Consider the following 14,735-nt stretch of genomic DNA (forward strand, 5'->3'; position numbering starts at 1 on the left):
AAGAAAAATAAGAAAAAAAAAAAAAAAAAAAAAAAAAAATATTACAATCCCAAATATAAAAAAAAGAAAAAGAAAATAAAAATTATTACAATCCCAAATAAATAATTAAATAAATTATTACAAGCCCAAATTTGAATTTAAATGAGGCCCAAGTGGGTTAACTCATGGGTTAGGCTTACTTGTTTTTTGGAGGGAAGCCCAAAAATAGGCTTTTAGTCCCCTTTTAGTTGCACAGCCCAGTTGGGATTTAGGATCGTCCTAGCAGCTCGCGTCCAAGCCCAGCAGCAACAGGTGGAGCAGAGCCCAGCAGCAGCAGCGAAGCCCAAGAGCAGAAGTTGCAAGCCCAGCAGAAGTTGAGGTTACTGAGCCCAGCTCAGTTGGTTCAAGCCCAGTTCAGTTGGTTCAGAGCCCAGCAGCAGAGGTTGCACAAGCCCAGTTGACAGCTTCAGTTGGCAGCCCAGTTGGCTTGGCAGCAGGCTTGGCAGAAGCAACAGCAGCAGCAGCAGCTTGGCAGCTTCAGTTGGCAGCAGCTTGGCAGCAGCAACAGCAGCAGCTTGGCAGCAGCAACAGCAGCAGCAGCAGCTTGGCAGGGCCAACAACAACAGCAGACTTTGACAACTTCAAAAATATGGCAGCCAGCTCCCCGGCAGCGGCGCCAAAAACTTGTTGTGAAGATTAGATGCACACAAAACACTTGCAAGTATACAAGGCCAAGATTTGTAATAAAAGGGTGAGTAGGGGTTTGTCCACAGGGAGAAGAGCATATAAGAAGTCTTCCTAGGCTAACAATGGTGACAATGCACTATGGCAGTGAGCTAAGGGCATGTAAATGGTATGAACCAAGGCTTGGAAGGTAAAGCAGCAAAGAAACAGCTAAGAAAAGCAGCAAAGAACCAAGGCTTGGAAGCCAAGGGCAAGGGCAGGATTGTGCACTGACTTCAGTGCACACAAGCTACAAAGTGCAAGAAAATAAAAGGCAAGAAAAATTAACTGAGTTGCAAACACACAGGACTGAAAATATAAGTGACTGAAAGGGAATTGGTGGGTAAGCCAAGGCTTATGATCCACCTTGTGTCCTAATCAAATGACATGTTTCTAGGTTATGTTTGTTCCTAAGCATTCATCTAGAAATGGAAGAACACCAAATTGCTCACTAGTCTACCCCTAGCATTGGCTGTCTTTTGACAGTACAGCCAATCACAGGCTCTATGAGCATTGGTATCTCCCATTTGCTCAATCAAAACACAGCAACAGGAGAACCATCCTAGCTTCTAGTCACATGACAATGCACAAGGCTTCACTGAGCCTTGGCCTGATGCTGATTAGCTCATGCTAACCATGATGTAGCAACATACATTCATCATAAGATATAAATTAGACACAATTAGCAACATATCAGATAACTAAAAACATGTGCAATTTTCAACTGTCAACAGTTATGCAAATATCAAGAATTGGAATTGCAAAATAAAAATTGTTCTAATTCTCTACTGGCTAGTCCAGAGAGGTATACAGTGTCCCTTAAACACTTCACACAACACCAATTTATACCCAATACACATTTTTGGGTTTTCCCCCAATTTTCCCCCAAAATCAGTAGAACTAGGGTTTGGTGAAATTGATTTACCTACTGTTGATGAGATACTCGCTCCATCTCGTCGACCCACTCTTCTCCTGCTTCTTCTCGTTCCTCCCATGCTCCAATTGATGCTTTAATCATCACTTATATCCCCAATTTCTCACATAGGGTTTCTGAGCAGAGAGATGAGAAATTGAGGTTATTAGTGATGCTAAAGAGATGGTACGTGATGGTGATGATGGGCTTAGGTAGAGTAGAGTTGGGGAGAAAATAGTGGAGTGATTTGGGGTGAGGTGGTGGTGATGGAGACGGACATGGTGGTGGTACGGGGCATGGTGGTTCTGCAGAGGGGGTTGATGGAGGAGATGGGTTCGATGGAGAAAGGGGAAGGGTGCGTTTGTTTGAGGTGTAGGTGCTCGGTCGCTAGGGTGTGAGGCGAGTGTATCGAGTTTGATGATCTGCGACGCTGAGCCGTGGGATAGGGAGATGAAAGATCAATCGGACGGTGAGATGAAGTGAAGCTTGTAGCGACCGCTGGATTATATAATACAACAAAATCAACGACGCCAGATGGAGTTAGGTGTTGTAGTATTAGGCGGAGATATCAAACTTCGATGCACAGCAAGGGAGCGACCGTCGGATGCTTCTGAGAACTGATCTGACGGCTGAAGACGCAAGCGGGTATGGATTTGAGTTTTAGGCTTTTGGGTATAGAATATGGGTTTGGGCTTGGAAAACCTTGAGCCCACTTCTTCTTTAAGAACAACTTTCTTCTTCTTGAGCCCATTTCCAGCTTTTTGGACGTGCGCTCCATTCTTCGCGGCTTCCTTGCGTGATTTCTCCCGGCTTTTCACTGCTTTTATGCTCTTTTCGCTCCGCGACTCATCCGAACTTTATTTACTACCTAAAAAATGCAAAATTAAGTAAGAAAAATATTTATTCTTGAAAACAATGAAAATACAGAATATGGGATAAAATGTAGAATTAATGCATAAAAGATGAGTTAAATTGCCAACAAAAAGGGATAAATATATACATTATTTGGCACTCATCATATGCTGCTTGCCAAAGATGCAATTCTCACATCTTGACTCTGGAAGCTCAATAAAAGGTAGGCCTGACACCATCTCCTTCTTTGCTAAAGTTTGTAAACTGTTAAAGTTCACATGTCCCATCCTTTTATACAATGCCATAACCAAGAATCATTATGAACATAACTGCTATAACACCCTTCTTTTTGATATTGAATGTTCAAAGGAAACAATCTATTCTTAGTCATCTTTAATCTTGTAATAAGTCTTCTAAAACGATCAAAAATTGTACAAACACCATTGAAGATGTTCATAGAATAACCCCTTTCTGATAATTGACCATGCTTAATAGATTTTGCTGCAAACCTGGTACATAAAACACATCCATGATATATGTTTTAGCAGCATTCTTCAGAACTATTCCAATTCTCGTTGTTCCCATAACTGGAATTGTAGAATTGTTTCCAAACTTCACAGTTGAACACACTGATTCATCAAGATCAAACAAATATTTTCTTCCACACATATGATTACTACAACATGTATCTAAATACCACTTATGTTGAGGATGTTCTTCAGGTGTATGACAAGCCAACAACATATGTTCTTTTCTTTCTTCTTCTTCTTGGCTTTCTGCAATATTATCTTTGAAGTTTTCCTTGTAGTTATTAGCTGTTGTATTTCTAGGTTTTTTACACTCAGCACAAAAGTGTCCAAAATCTCCACAGTTATAACACAGAACTTTTGATCTATTAACTGGTTTCTTCCTTGATAACCTCATGTATTAGATCTCCCTCCATTGTTATATCTTCCCTGAAAGCCTCCAGCATTAGGTTTTCCTTGATTTCTTCTCTAGTTAACTTAACTTTGAAGTGCCTCTTCAACTTGTTTTGCAGTAGTTGTTTTCTCTAGCAATCTTTGTTCATATGCTTGTGATGAGCCCAACAACTCACTAAATTTCATAGTCGCAACTGTGTTGCATTCCTCTGTAGCTGTAACTTTTGATTCAAACTTCTCACCAAGCTTTTTAAAATTTTCTCTACAATGGTTGAATCTTCTATAGTATCACCATTAGCTTTCATCTCATTGACAATATTCAGTGTCTTTGAGACAAATTATGATATTGTTTCAGTAGTCTCCATCTGCAGTAATTCATATTTTCTTTTCAAGGTTTGTAATCTAACTTTCCTGACCTTGTCAGATCCTGTATAGTAACTTATCAATCCATCCCATGCTCTTTTAACGTCTTTAATATAGATAACTCTATCCATGAGAGATCCATGAATACCCTGATGGATAATATATGTAGCTTTAGAATTCTTCTTTCTATTTCCAGTTAATAGAGTTTGGGCAGCTCCTTCAAGTACAACTCCTTCTGTTGGTTCTATATAACCATCTTTCAGATATCCCATACCTCTTGGTATATGAAAATATTCTCCATCTGCAACCTCCAGTGTTCAAAGTTTTTACCTTCAAACACACATATCTTAATTGAACTTAAACTCGTCATCTTCTTCAACTCAACAACTCATACCCAAAACCCTAGAATATGATACCAGTGCTCTGATACCAAATGTAGAAAATCTGATATCAAAGACTTAATGAAAGAACACATAATTAAACTCACAAATACTTCTCTTAATTGATGTAATTTGACTCATGGCTCAACAACCTATTTATATTTTTTAACAAACTTGACTCTCAAGCAATAAACACTTTCCTAACATAATCAAACTCTAACAAAGACTCTTCTAGAATATTCTCACGTAAAAAAACTCTTAAACCAGTAATACTTGTAGCCCAAGTTTACTTCTAAATACCGTACCACCGTGTCAACAATACTTGTTGATCCATTCACATCATGTCAACTATACTAGTTGATCCAGTCATACTCTGTCAACTCTCATAATTGATCCATACTGCTTTTTTCATACTATCAACAAAACTAGTTGATCCCTTCAATAATATCTTGGTTTATTCTTGAACATCCTACGACATCCACGTAGGAAATAATCCGAGGATTCGTTAGAGATGCTCTAAAAACTCAGAACTACGAATAGAAGAAAGTCACAAAGTGAGAAACTATTCCAGTAAGGTAATTTTTTTTTACGAGAAATGGTTCCTCGCCTAACTTTGGATTCATACACACCTTTCGGATTTCTACGAAAGATGCCTATGAAGAGGGAGAAAATGTGACGGTTTTGAGTGACACCATTAAAGAGATTTGAGTGGTGTTCTGGCCAACTCGAATTTACAGCTCCCTAGAAATTTAATGGGCATGGTTGGTCCATTTTAATGTTTTAGTCCATCTAGACTTCCAATCCTACTGATCAAAATAAAATAAGACTTCCAATCCTGCTTCTGTCTCACTAACCAGGTGAAGCCTTTACTATAAATGGTAACTAATCTATGCGGATTTAAGTAGATTTTGGTTTATTGGAATCAAGAGTGTAAGAATGATGTATCCAAATATAATCCCATTCCTGAAGAGAATTAAGCAACCTATTCCAATTCTAAATTCTTATCTTGAATACGTTAACTGATCCTTGAACAAGTATTCCTCTGATATTTGAAATAAACGGTGTTTGGACAGTGTCCTAACTAAATTCCAGTTCTGAATACAATTCTTTTCACCTACTTATGCCTCGGTGAAAACCAAATTAACCAAGATCAAAATCTGTAACAACCAAAAATTACTGCAGTTGCCTTCATGTTTTGGTACTAAACAAACATTACTATAGAACTCCCAAGTGCCCAGAGTGTAGGTTTGTGCATATCTGTGCTACCAAACCTCCTAGTATCATTGGAAAGCATCACAGAAGTGAATTGATTTTCTGATTAATATTATACGAAGTGCACATAAAATGAATCCGATTCCATACAAAAGAAACCAATATTTGAGAGCAGTCTTTTAGGTCCTATAAAATAATGACAAAACTCCCATCAACCATAATCAAATTGAACCAAACAAGCAAAAATGCAACCACATCAATCAATAGAATAATAAGAACCCAACTTAAATACTTTATATACTTGTATAATAATCACTGAAAAGATTAAAAGATGAATCAAATCCAATGATGCATAGAGTAATAACCATCTTGGCAATGTCTTCTCCGAGTATTTCCCAATTGACTTGGAAGAAGTTAGGTGGGAAGCCATCAGGTCCTGGAGCTTTGTCTTTTACCATACTGAAAATAATGGCTTTAACTTCATTGTGATCTGGGATTCTGTTGAGTATTCTGTTATCAGTTGTGCTGATAGTGGTGGGGATTAGGTTGATAATTTCTGGGTTAATGAGTGTGTGTTCAGCAGTAGCCATTCTGGAGAAATGTTGAGTGAAGTAGTTTTTTAGTTCTTGATAGTCAGTAATCCAGTCTACTTTATAGTCTTGGAAGACACCAATCTTGTTTCTTCTTGTTCTGCACTTGGTAGCTCTATGGAAGTAGCTTGTGTTTTGATCTCCAAGTTTTATGAATTGATCCCTGCTTTTAATCTTCCAAAATTTTTCTTCAGTATCTTGCCAATCCCTGAGGTTCTGTTTGGCTAATTTTACAGCTTGACTTCTGTCAGCTCTGAATTAGTTGTTGTGTAACCAGTGGAGATGCTGCTTGCATTTTTCAATGTTAGTCTTATTGTTACCATAGACTTCCTTGTTCCATATTCTGAGATGTAGTTTAACCGGAACCAGTGAGATTCTTTCTCCAACATTCAGATATGATCTTTCTGCAATCTTTATGATCCAGCCAAGATCCAAAGAATTGAAAGGAATTTTACGGATTTGCGATTGAATTAAGAAGGATGGGATGGATAAAATAATGACATAATTCGCATTAACTTGAATACTTTATAATACTAAGAAGCAACTCAAATACTTTATATACTTGTATAATAATAACTAAAAAGATTAAAAGATGAATCAAATCCCATGATGCATAGAGTAATAACCCCAAATCAGTTCCCAAAAAGAAGCAAGACTAGCCGTTGAGGGGTACATAGTTCAGAACTAGCCGTTTGGTGCAGTAATGGTCACATTCTTTCCTTCTTCTCTACACCACAAACCATGTGCCATGTGCCCATAATAACACTATCTAAGATCTCTCTTTACTCAAAGCCAAAAACACAAAACACAAAGTATTTAAAGTATTACTTAACTCTAAAGCTTAACTTAACATTAAATCTGTCTCTAATTACTTTTTCTTGATTAAGAAATCCAACACCTCGAATCCAATATCAAACTTCCCATTCTCAACATTCATATTCACATGTACCGTAACCTGCAATGCAAGAACCGAAATTCAGTATATCGAGACCAAAAACGCGCTTTAAAATGCTGCTACAATATTTTGAGATATTGCCGGTTTCCTAAAATGTAGGTGGCGAACACTTACTGGGATCGGTGTTGACAACAATTCCGGTACCGGTGAAATCGCAATTGATAGGTTCGTGACCGAATGTTTGATAATAAGCATTCATGGCAAATGATGCGTGCGACCGGATTGTGTTCGGGTCAAAGCAAGCACCAGCGTCTTGAATAGGTTGACAACCAACTGAACCCAAGCTACACACGTAATCTATGTTATGCTGCAAGAATTCGTCACTGACATCCCCTGCTGGTACACACCATTGTTTGGAATCTGCTGGTGCGGGTGTGGTTGGGGTTGGAGAATCAACAGGTGCTGGGGTAACTGGTGCCACTGGCGTCGGAGAGTCCACTGGTGCCGGTGTAACTACTGGTGTCGGTGTTGGGGTCACAGGTGTAGTAGATGGAGGTGCACTCTGAACATCAGATGCACAAAATATCCATCCATTTTAGATGACAAAACATTATTTAATCACATCCATCCAAATTCATCAGACAAAAAACAATCAATCATTTTCTTTGAACATGCAATCAACGGCCCAGATCCTCTAACATGTTACTAAGTAGGTCCCACATTTTCAACTCAGGTGGGCCCCAAACATTCAATGTTGCCACCAGCTGTTCCTCACATTAGACAATGGTCCAAGCTAATATTCTTCTACATGAACAGGCTAGAAACATATCAAATGACCAAAATAACCTTCTGTGCTAGCCCTATATTTATACATTTTGGCTAATACCAAGTTCGTAATTTATTACATTTCAAGGGGTATTCTGGTCTAAAAATACCTTTATCCTAAACCAGCAAGGCATTGGAACCAGTAAAAGCTGTGAACTAGTAAAAGCTCTGAGAATCTCTATGTGAACACAAAGAAAAAGAACTGACAAAGAAAATGAAAAATCAAAAACAATGGGCTAGAGTAGAATTCATACCTGATCACCAGTTTTCAAGATCCCGACATCATAAACAGGAGTAAAATCAGCTTTAAACAAACCAAAGTTCTGTTCAGCAACCCCCATTGGTTTCTGATTCTCATTAAACAATGAGAAAATGTAAGTCTCAAACTTCTTATTAGGCATCAATGGAGTACCTTTCCCTGAATTCACAAACTTAACAACACCCCCGTTGTAAGACAAAGCATTCTCAACACTCACAGCTGGTTGATTTTCACCACCAATTGATGGCCATCCAGTTTCAGCAACAACAATCTCAACATCACCAAACCCAACTCTCTTCATAGCTGAATGAGTAGCATCAAGTAATTGCTCAAACATGTTCATATACCTCTTCCCAGTGTTCTTATCCACTGCACCTGGGTTTGATTTGAAAATTGCATAGTTTAATGTCACGTCATTGAACCCAAAGTAAGGATATGGACATACCATGAAAGGAGATTTAGTTCTATTATGAAACTCAAGAATTGGTTTTATGATATGAGTATCATACACAGGCTTGAATTGCCCTGCACTTGGTGGATCAGAAATTGATAAGATGTTTAGGGCATGAGGTGTAGAAACTTGAATCTTGTTTAGCCCAAGATCTTGTAAAGCTGTATGAACAGACTCCATGGCTCTAAGAAGATAAGCAATCTGTTTCTTATCCTTCCAGTACATAACTTCATTACCAACTAAAACTCTAATGATTTTAGTTTGTGGGTAAAAAGGAACAACATTTGCAGAAACCCACTCTTTGGCTTTCTGTAAATCAGTAAGATCAGGGATGTAGCCATTAGCTATACTCACAGTAACAGAAATGTTGGTGTTAGCAAAAGCTCTAAGCACATCCGGGTTTGCATCAAAGAGTTTGATTCTATCGATATTTGTTTTTGATTGAAGAAATGAAGCCACTGCTGATGGTGGTGGGAGATTATCTGCAACCATTCCATAGTTAACACCAATTGTGTATTGAGATGTTGCGAGTTGGATTATGCTCAGAAGAAGTATGATGGAAAGTGAAGGGATGAGGAAGGGTTTATTGGCTCTTATCGCCATGGTATTTTTTTTACAGAGAGAAGAAGAAAACAAAGAGGTGAGACAGAGGAGGTGGAAGATGGAGAGGTACGGGGGAAACTGGTGGTGGTGGGGTGATATTATAGAGGAAAGGAATCAGAAAAAAAAAAAGACGTTTGCGTACAATTAATAAAGACGTTTCTTTAGAATAGTCTTATTTTCTGTTCAGACTCGTGTCAGAATATTATAAAGGCAGACAAGGCAAATATCTGATTCATTAATGGGGTTTGAGTCAGCTAAAACAGCACGCGTTGTAACGTTGGTTGGCAATCCACATAAAGGTGGTCAGTCCAAGGCTGGAAACTTGGAATCTTACTCGGAGCTGACTCAGATTCAGACCGTTGCATTTATGATGTCTGACTCAACTATATCTATCATGTCTGACTCAAATATGATTCAGAAATTGTTAAATGGAGACAAAAGACACAGAACCCGAGATTATCCGGCAACGGACATCTAAATCGTATATTATTGAGTTAACTAGAACTCGAGTTCATCTTTTAAAATACAGAATGGACCGAGTCAAGCAGAACTCGAGACTGAGTCAAACAGAATGCGACACCATCTGTTATGTAATGGATTGAGTCAAGCAGAACTTGAGATCATATGAAGGGAAGTGCAGTGAAAAAGAAGGCAATATATCTTTTAACATACACAATGGACCGAGTCGAGCATAACTTGAAACAGCCATTGACACACATAATGGACTGAGTCGGACAGAACTCGAGTTCATCTGTTAACAACTTAACACGACAAAATGGAAGTTGTTGGTGAAAATTCCACAATTTGTGCATAGACTCGATATTTTGCACAGACAAAGATGTTGTAACGAATAAACATTGAATAGTAAAAAGAAACTCATCGAATCACACCGACAAATTTGAATAGTAAAAGTTTCGACTCGTCAAAATGGAAGGGAATTTCTGTACATCATCAATAATGCCCAGTAACATTTGCCACAACTAAATCGCTTGAATAGTTTCCTTATTCCGTACAGTTACATTTGCATCCAATTCCTTAATAACAATCTTTTTACATGAACACGACGAGGCCAATATTACTAAAAATCTCGTGTCAAAAAAAAAAAAATTACTAAAAATCTCATTAACACGGCAATATGTGAAACAATATGAATGTGTTAGAATACGCTCGACTTATGTGCAGTTTTGCAGGTTACTGTTTCCAATTTACAGAGCTTTATGCATCGAAGTTTTAGTTTCTACGCTGAGATGTCTTCTCCCTTTATTTTTGAGATTGAAATCAACTTGCTACAGCTAATACACAAGAAGAAAAATCAATTAAGCTATGTATGGAAATGAAAAGATACTTGTGAATAGAGGAGTTGAATTCTGCTGCTAGATTTTAACGCTATACTAAAAGCCAGAAACTACTCACAGTTTTGGAGTGGGTCGCGTCCGTCTTCCTTGTTTGTGGACTTCCCTTGGTGATCTGAGGCTGATTTCATTGATTCATATTGGCTATCACCAATGCTAACACCATCTAATGTGGAATCTAGTTGCTTCTCTAAAGACTTGCAAGCATCAGGTCGTTCTACTCTTGATCTGTACGGATGATGCTTCTTCCTAGTATAAAACAGCTTAATAGTACTATTAACACGACCAGTAGAACTGTTACTCTCCAAAGACCCAGGTGTCTCCTTGCAACTCTCCATTGTTTCTGTTTCGAGTGAATGTAACTTATCTTCATCTGTTAATCCATTTGCTTGCACATTCCTATTTGGAGTACCACCAGCTTCTCGCTTTCTTTTTCTTAGTATGGAGGGAGTGTTTTGGAAGCTCTTAGCAGCATTCTTCAAAATAGACTCCGCACTATGCAAGTCCAAACCGTTATTTCTAATGCGTGGTGGAGTTAAGAAACTGCTAGGTGACAAAACTGAGTTAGAGTCTGACATTTCAAACAGAGAAGGACTGGGGACTGGAACAGCCATTTGCAACGTGGTTGCAGCAATGTTTTTCTCTGGATCAGCAACTGCATTGCTTCTATATTGGACTGAGTTTGGTGTTGAAAATGATTTGCTACAGCTATAATAATTTTCTGATGCCAGTTGCTTGCCTTCAATATCATCAGAGTTGCTGGATTCAATTGCCAGTACACCTGTTGGAACCTCCCTATCCAAGAATTCAGGGGTCGAGGGCTGTACCAGAACCATAGTACCCTCACCAAATTTATGCGAATCATCCTTTTCCAAGGAACACTGTGTACCAGTGTTAAACCCTTCATCAAGATATACAATGGAGTTTCCTGCATCTGGTGATCTGGACATAGCTAGGGCGTAATCCTCGGTCTTCAGAACTGGACCAAGTGGTGGTAATTGTCCACTAGATAGATAAAAATCTAACTTTTTCTTCAAAGAGCTATTCCAGAGATTCTTTATCGCGTTATCAGTCCTGGATAGAAAGACCACGTGTTTAACAAAACGTGAATTTGAGAAGAACAGAAACATCCATGTCATAATGTTAACAACTAAATAGTCATTCATTTATAGGTTTATCAATCAGCAATCTGGATTGAAAACTATAGACATTAGTAGGGAAATCCCTCACTCTTCAATATATTCTTTCCTAGATGGAGGGAGGGAGGGAGATAATGTCGAGTCAAGTAATATTTGTGCAGAAAGTTCCGAAGTAGTACCTCCCAGGTAAAACCTTTGCTATTTCCGCCCATTTGTTCCCATATAAACGGTGGGCATTCATGAGTGCAACTTCTTCCTCCACGGTCCAAGCATCTCTCTTGATCTCCGGGTTTAAATGGTTGTGCCATCTGAAATTGCACATATTAATTTCCATGACTATCTGACAGTACGCAATGAATGACCACTTAGCTGAATACAACCTAGTTGCAATATATTAACAGCTCATTGTGGTTACCTTTCTCGACATTGCTTTCCTATGCGACCTGGCAACTCTTTTGCTATAAGGGACCATTTTGAGGGTCCATACTTCGAGACCAACTCCATGATTTTATCATCTTCCTGAAGGAAACATGAGAAAGCAAGACGTAAGTTTAATTGGAAGCTCCCTGAGAACTGTTAGAGCTAAAGAACGGACTTGGCGTCAAACCTCTAGGGTCCAAGGTCCCTTAACCAGGTCCGGATGAAGAACCTTTTGCCATCGATGCAGACATTGCACTTCTGTTCTATGAGGTAAACTAGCAGCTGCATAGATACATGATCAATATTAGTAACCCGTAGGTTCACAAATCAGAGTCTAAAAACTGCCTAGTTAGAACTAATCCATAATATGGTAATTAAATCAGATCTTCTTTGAATGGTAAAAAATTTGGAATTTAAAGAAAATAGTCTTTTTTGACTTGCATTACTCCAAAGCTTCATAACTGAAAAGCAGGACTGAGAAGAAAATTGCATTGTATGAGATCAGCATACGTATGTGTCTACATGTATATACATTTCCGACTAAAATGCTTCACTGGTCTACTTTTCTACGTCTTGCCAACTAAAAATAACTTCTGATACACTATGGACACAGATAAAAACATTCTAAACACAAGAAACAAACCAACCTATTCTCTTCCAATTTTTTCCCTTGAAAGATTCAACAGCTTTCCTCAACTTTTCATCCTGTAGACAATTATAAATGTTAGTACAATACTTACTGTAGCAATGCCGACTGTGCAATATGAGTAGAAAGGCAGATAAATTAAACAGACAATTAAAAAACAATAATACGTTCAAGCACATCCATGCTGCATATAAATGAAATAAAAAAATCCCCGTAATATTAATGTCCGACGCGGAATTAACTGCGGCTTTAAGTATGTTCAAACATCCCTGACCTATATAAAATACAAGAAAATTGTGTGCTCCGAGCTAACGATTTCAAAATTGGCCAGTGGATAATTAACAAAAAAAAATTAAGAGCTTATCCCAAAGTCATAATTAGAGTCCCAATATGAACTACGACTTCACATCCTGTAGCGATAATTCTAAGTGTTCGCTCAATACTTAACATAACGATGCCAACTGTGTAATATGAGTGGAAAGGCAATAATTTAAACGGACAATTATGAAAAAACAGTGAGTTCAAGCGCATCCATGCTGCATATAAACAAGTCATTAAACAGAATAAACTGCACCTTCGAGCTAATGATTTCAATATTGGCCAGTAGCTTAGTAACAATAAAAAACTTAAAGAGCTTACCCTAAAAGGCATCATTAGAATCCGAATCTGTATTAACTATGCAATCATTGAGTACTAATTATCAACATTAAGGTTATCAAGAAAACTGTGCAGCTCGAGCTAACAGTTTCTAAGTTTGGCCAGTAGATGAACTATAAGATGCTTATTCAACAGAAGCCTCACCTCTTCAGGAGTCCAACCACCCTTTGCTCGCCTTATAGGACCACTGATTCTCCTACACAAAACCACCAAATCCCCTTAAATCAAAATTTTCATCCAGAAATGACCCAAAACAAAAAGCAATTTCATCATACAAAATTCCTTTTCCCGCTAACCTAATCACTAATCTCTATAACCCTTTTCAGCTTCAAAACTAAACCAGTTGGAACTTAGACAATCCCAACAAACCAGCATCATATTTCATTTAACACAGTATCATACAACGAATTTCATTCACAGTCAGCTTACTTCAGCACCAGATGATTCAATATGTTAGACGAATTGGGAAAAGCAGAATCAAAATTCCATTAAATTCAACTAAAACGGAAGAAGAAATACAAAGATCATTACCGATTAGACGAAGCCGACCTGACCGAGAGACTACTACTAGTACAATTAAGATCTTCTTCTTCCTCATCAGAAACAGAAGAACTCGAATTCGGTGTTTCTTGCTTATTCTCTAAACAACGCACTTCGACATCCACATCCACCATCATCTCAGCATCATCATCCATATCTACTACCTTCTCTGATTCATCTGTCAATTACCCTAACCAATTACCACGAATCAATTAGGCAAAACCCTAAAAACAACTGAAAAATCATCAATCGAAAATTCTCCAAAAAGAAAAATCCCCAATTTTCGAAATTCGACCGTTGAAAATTCTGAAACAAGGAATTGATAACTGAAAACCGAGAGTGAAGTGAAATAATTACCTGGAGAATTAATGGCGGGAGATGGAGAGGAAAATTGGGGGAAATCGCTGATGGTGAAGAGGGTTTCTTCTTCTTCTTTCAAAAAATTATCGCCCGTTGAAAGTAAAGAAAAAAGGAGAGAGAAACTGAGAGAATATGAAAAGAGGTGTCCGTTAATTCAACCTAATTTTGGACACTTTTTTATTTTTCCGGGGCACCGTTTTTTATATGAGTCTTATGACCCTGACGGCGGTACTACGTTTTGCAAAAACTGCCGTTCTGACGATTCGTGTAAAAAACATGACTAGCGTCATCATGCATCGATGACACACGAAAAACAAATGTATTGTGAGAATAAGGATTATGGCTCCTATATTAACAAACAATCAATAGATGCAAATACTATTTGGTCAACAAATCTGTCGATATTCGGAGTAACCGGAGAGATGAAAACCTCCGAGCTAAAATGAAGTAGACATACATCATCAGATACGTTAGAGGTTTCATCCTCCATAATTGTGTATACATATATCTCACCATCAGACACGTGTATATAGAAAAATACGTGGAAAACATGCAGGCCAAGACATCAAAATACGATGTACTACGGAACACCCAATAAACCCCAAGGAGTTACTTTATCTCATCCCAAAAGAAGTTAAGATCAACGGTAGAGAGAA

At 38.1% G+C, this 14,735-nt stretch overlaps 2 protein-coding genes across 2 annotated transcripts; both read right to left on the reverse strand.

Annotated features, from left to right (window-relative positions):
• Window positions 1-6,417: 6,417 nt before the first annotated feature.
• Window positions 6,418-9,060, reverse strand: LOC113345028 (glucan endo-1,3-beta-glucosidase-like). Its single transcript, XM_026588885.1, has 3 exons — window positions 7,907-9,060; window positions 7,002-7,389; window positions 6,418-6,887 (listed from the first exon to the last, which is right to left on the reverse strand). Exons 1-3 carry the CDS (start codon window positions 8,963-8,965, stop codon window positions 6,859-6,861), a joined length of 1,476 nt encoding a protein of 491 aa, XP_026444670.1. The 5' UTR covers window positions 8,966-9,060; the 3' UTR covers window positions 6,418-6,858.
• Window positions 9,061-9,886: 826 nt separating this feature from the next.
• Window positions 9,887-14,216, reverse strand: LOC113344863 (transcription factor MYB3R-3-like). The gene is made up of 9 exons (XM_026588757.1): window positions 14,077-14,216; window positions 13,711-13,909; window positions 13,324-13,375; window positions 12,524-12,581; window positions 12,064-12,158; window positions 11,872-11,975; window positions 11,636-11,764; window positions 10,379-11,391; window positions 9,887-10,257 (listed from the first exon to the last, which is right to left on the reverse strand). Exons 2-9 carry the CDS (start codon window positions 13,872-13,874, stop codon window positions 10,244-10,246), a joined length of 1,629 nt encoding a protein of 542 aa, XP_026444542.1. The 5' UTR covers window positions 13,875-13,909; window positions 14,077-14,216; the 3' UTR covers window positions 9,887-10,243.
• Between the last annotated feature and the right edge of the window lie 519 nt (window positions 14,217-14,735).

The sequence above is a fragment of the Papaver somniferum genome, unplaced genomic scaffold (genome assembly GCF_003573695.1).
Source record: "Papaver somniferum cultivar HN1 unplaced genomic scaffold, ASM357369v1 unplaced-scaffold_80, whole genome shotgun sequence".
In the NCBI taxonomy this organism is placed as follows: Eukaryota; Viridiplantae; Streptophyta; class Magnoliopsida; order Ranunculales; family Papaveraceae; genus Papaver; species Papaver somniferum.

Excerpts from the sequence above, each read along its gene's own strand:
- LOC113344863 (XM_026588757.1), bottom strand. The coding sequence starts at position 13,874 with ATGGATGATGATGCTGAGATGATGGTGGATGTGGATGTCGAAGTGCGT. Across the intron at positions 12,582-13,323 it reads GTGGTTGGACTCCTGAAGAG|GATGAAAAGTTGAGGAAAGC; the intron begins GTGAGGCTTCTG and ends AATTGTCTACAG. Across the intron at positions 11,976-12,063 it reads AGGGACCTTGGACCCTAGAG|GAAGATGATAAAATCATGGA; the intron begins GTTTGACGCCAA and ends TGTTTCCTTCAG.
- LOC113345028 (XM_026588885.1), bottom strand. The coding sequence starts at position 8,965 with ATGGCGATAAGAGCCAATAAACCCTTCCTCATCCCTTCACTTTCCATC. Across the intron at positions 7,390-7,906 it reads TCTTGAAAACTGGTGATCAG|AGTGCACCTCCATCTACTAC; the intron begins GTATGAATTCTA and ends TCTGATGTTCAG. Across the intron at positions 6,888-7,001 it reads TGTTGTCAACACCGATCCCA|GTTACGGTACATGTGAATAT; the intron begins GTAAGTGTTCGC and ends CTTGCATTGCAG.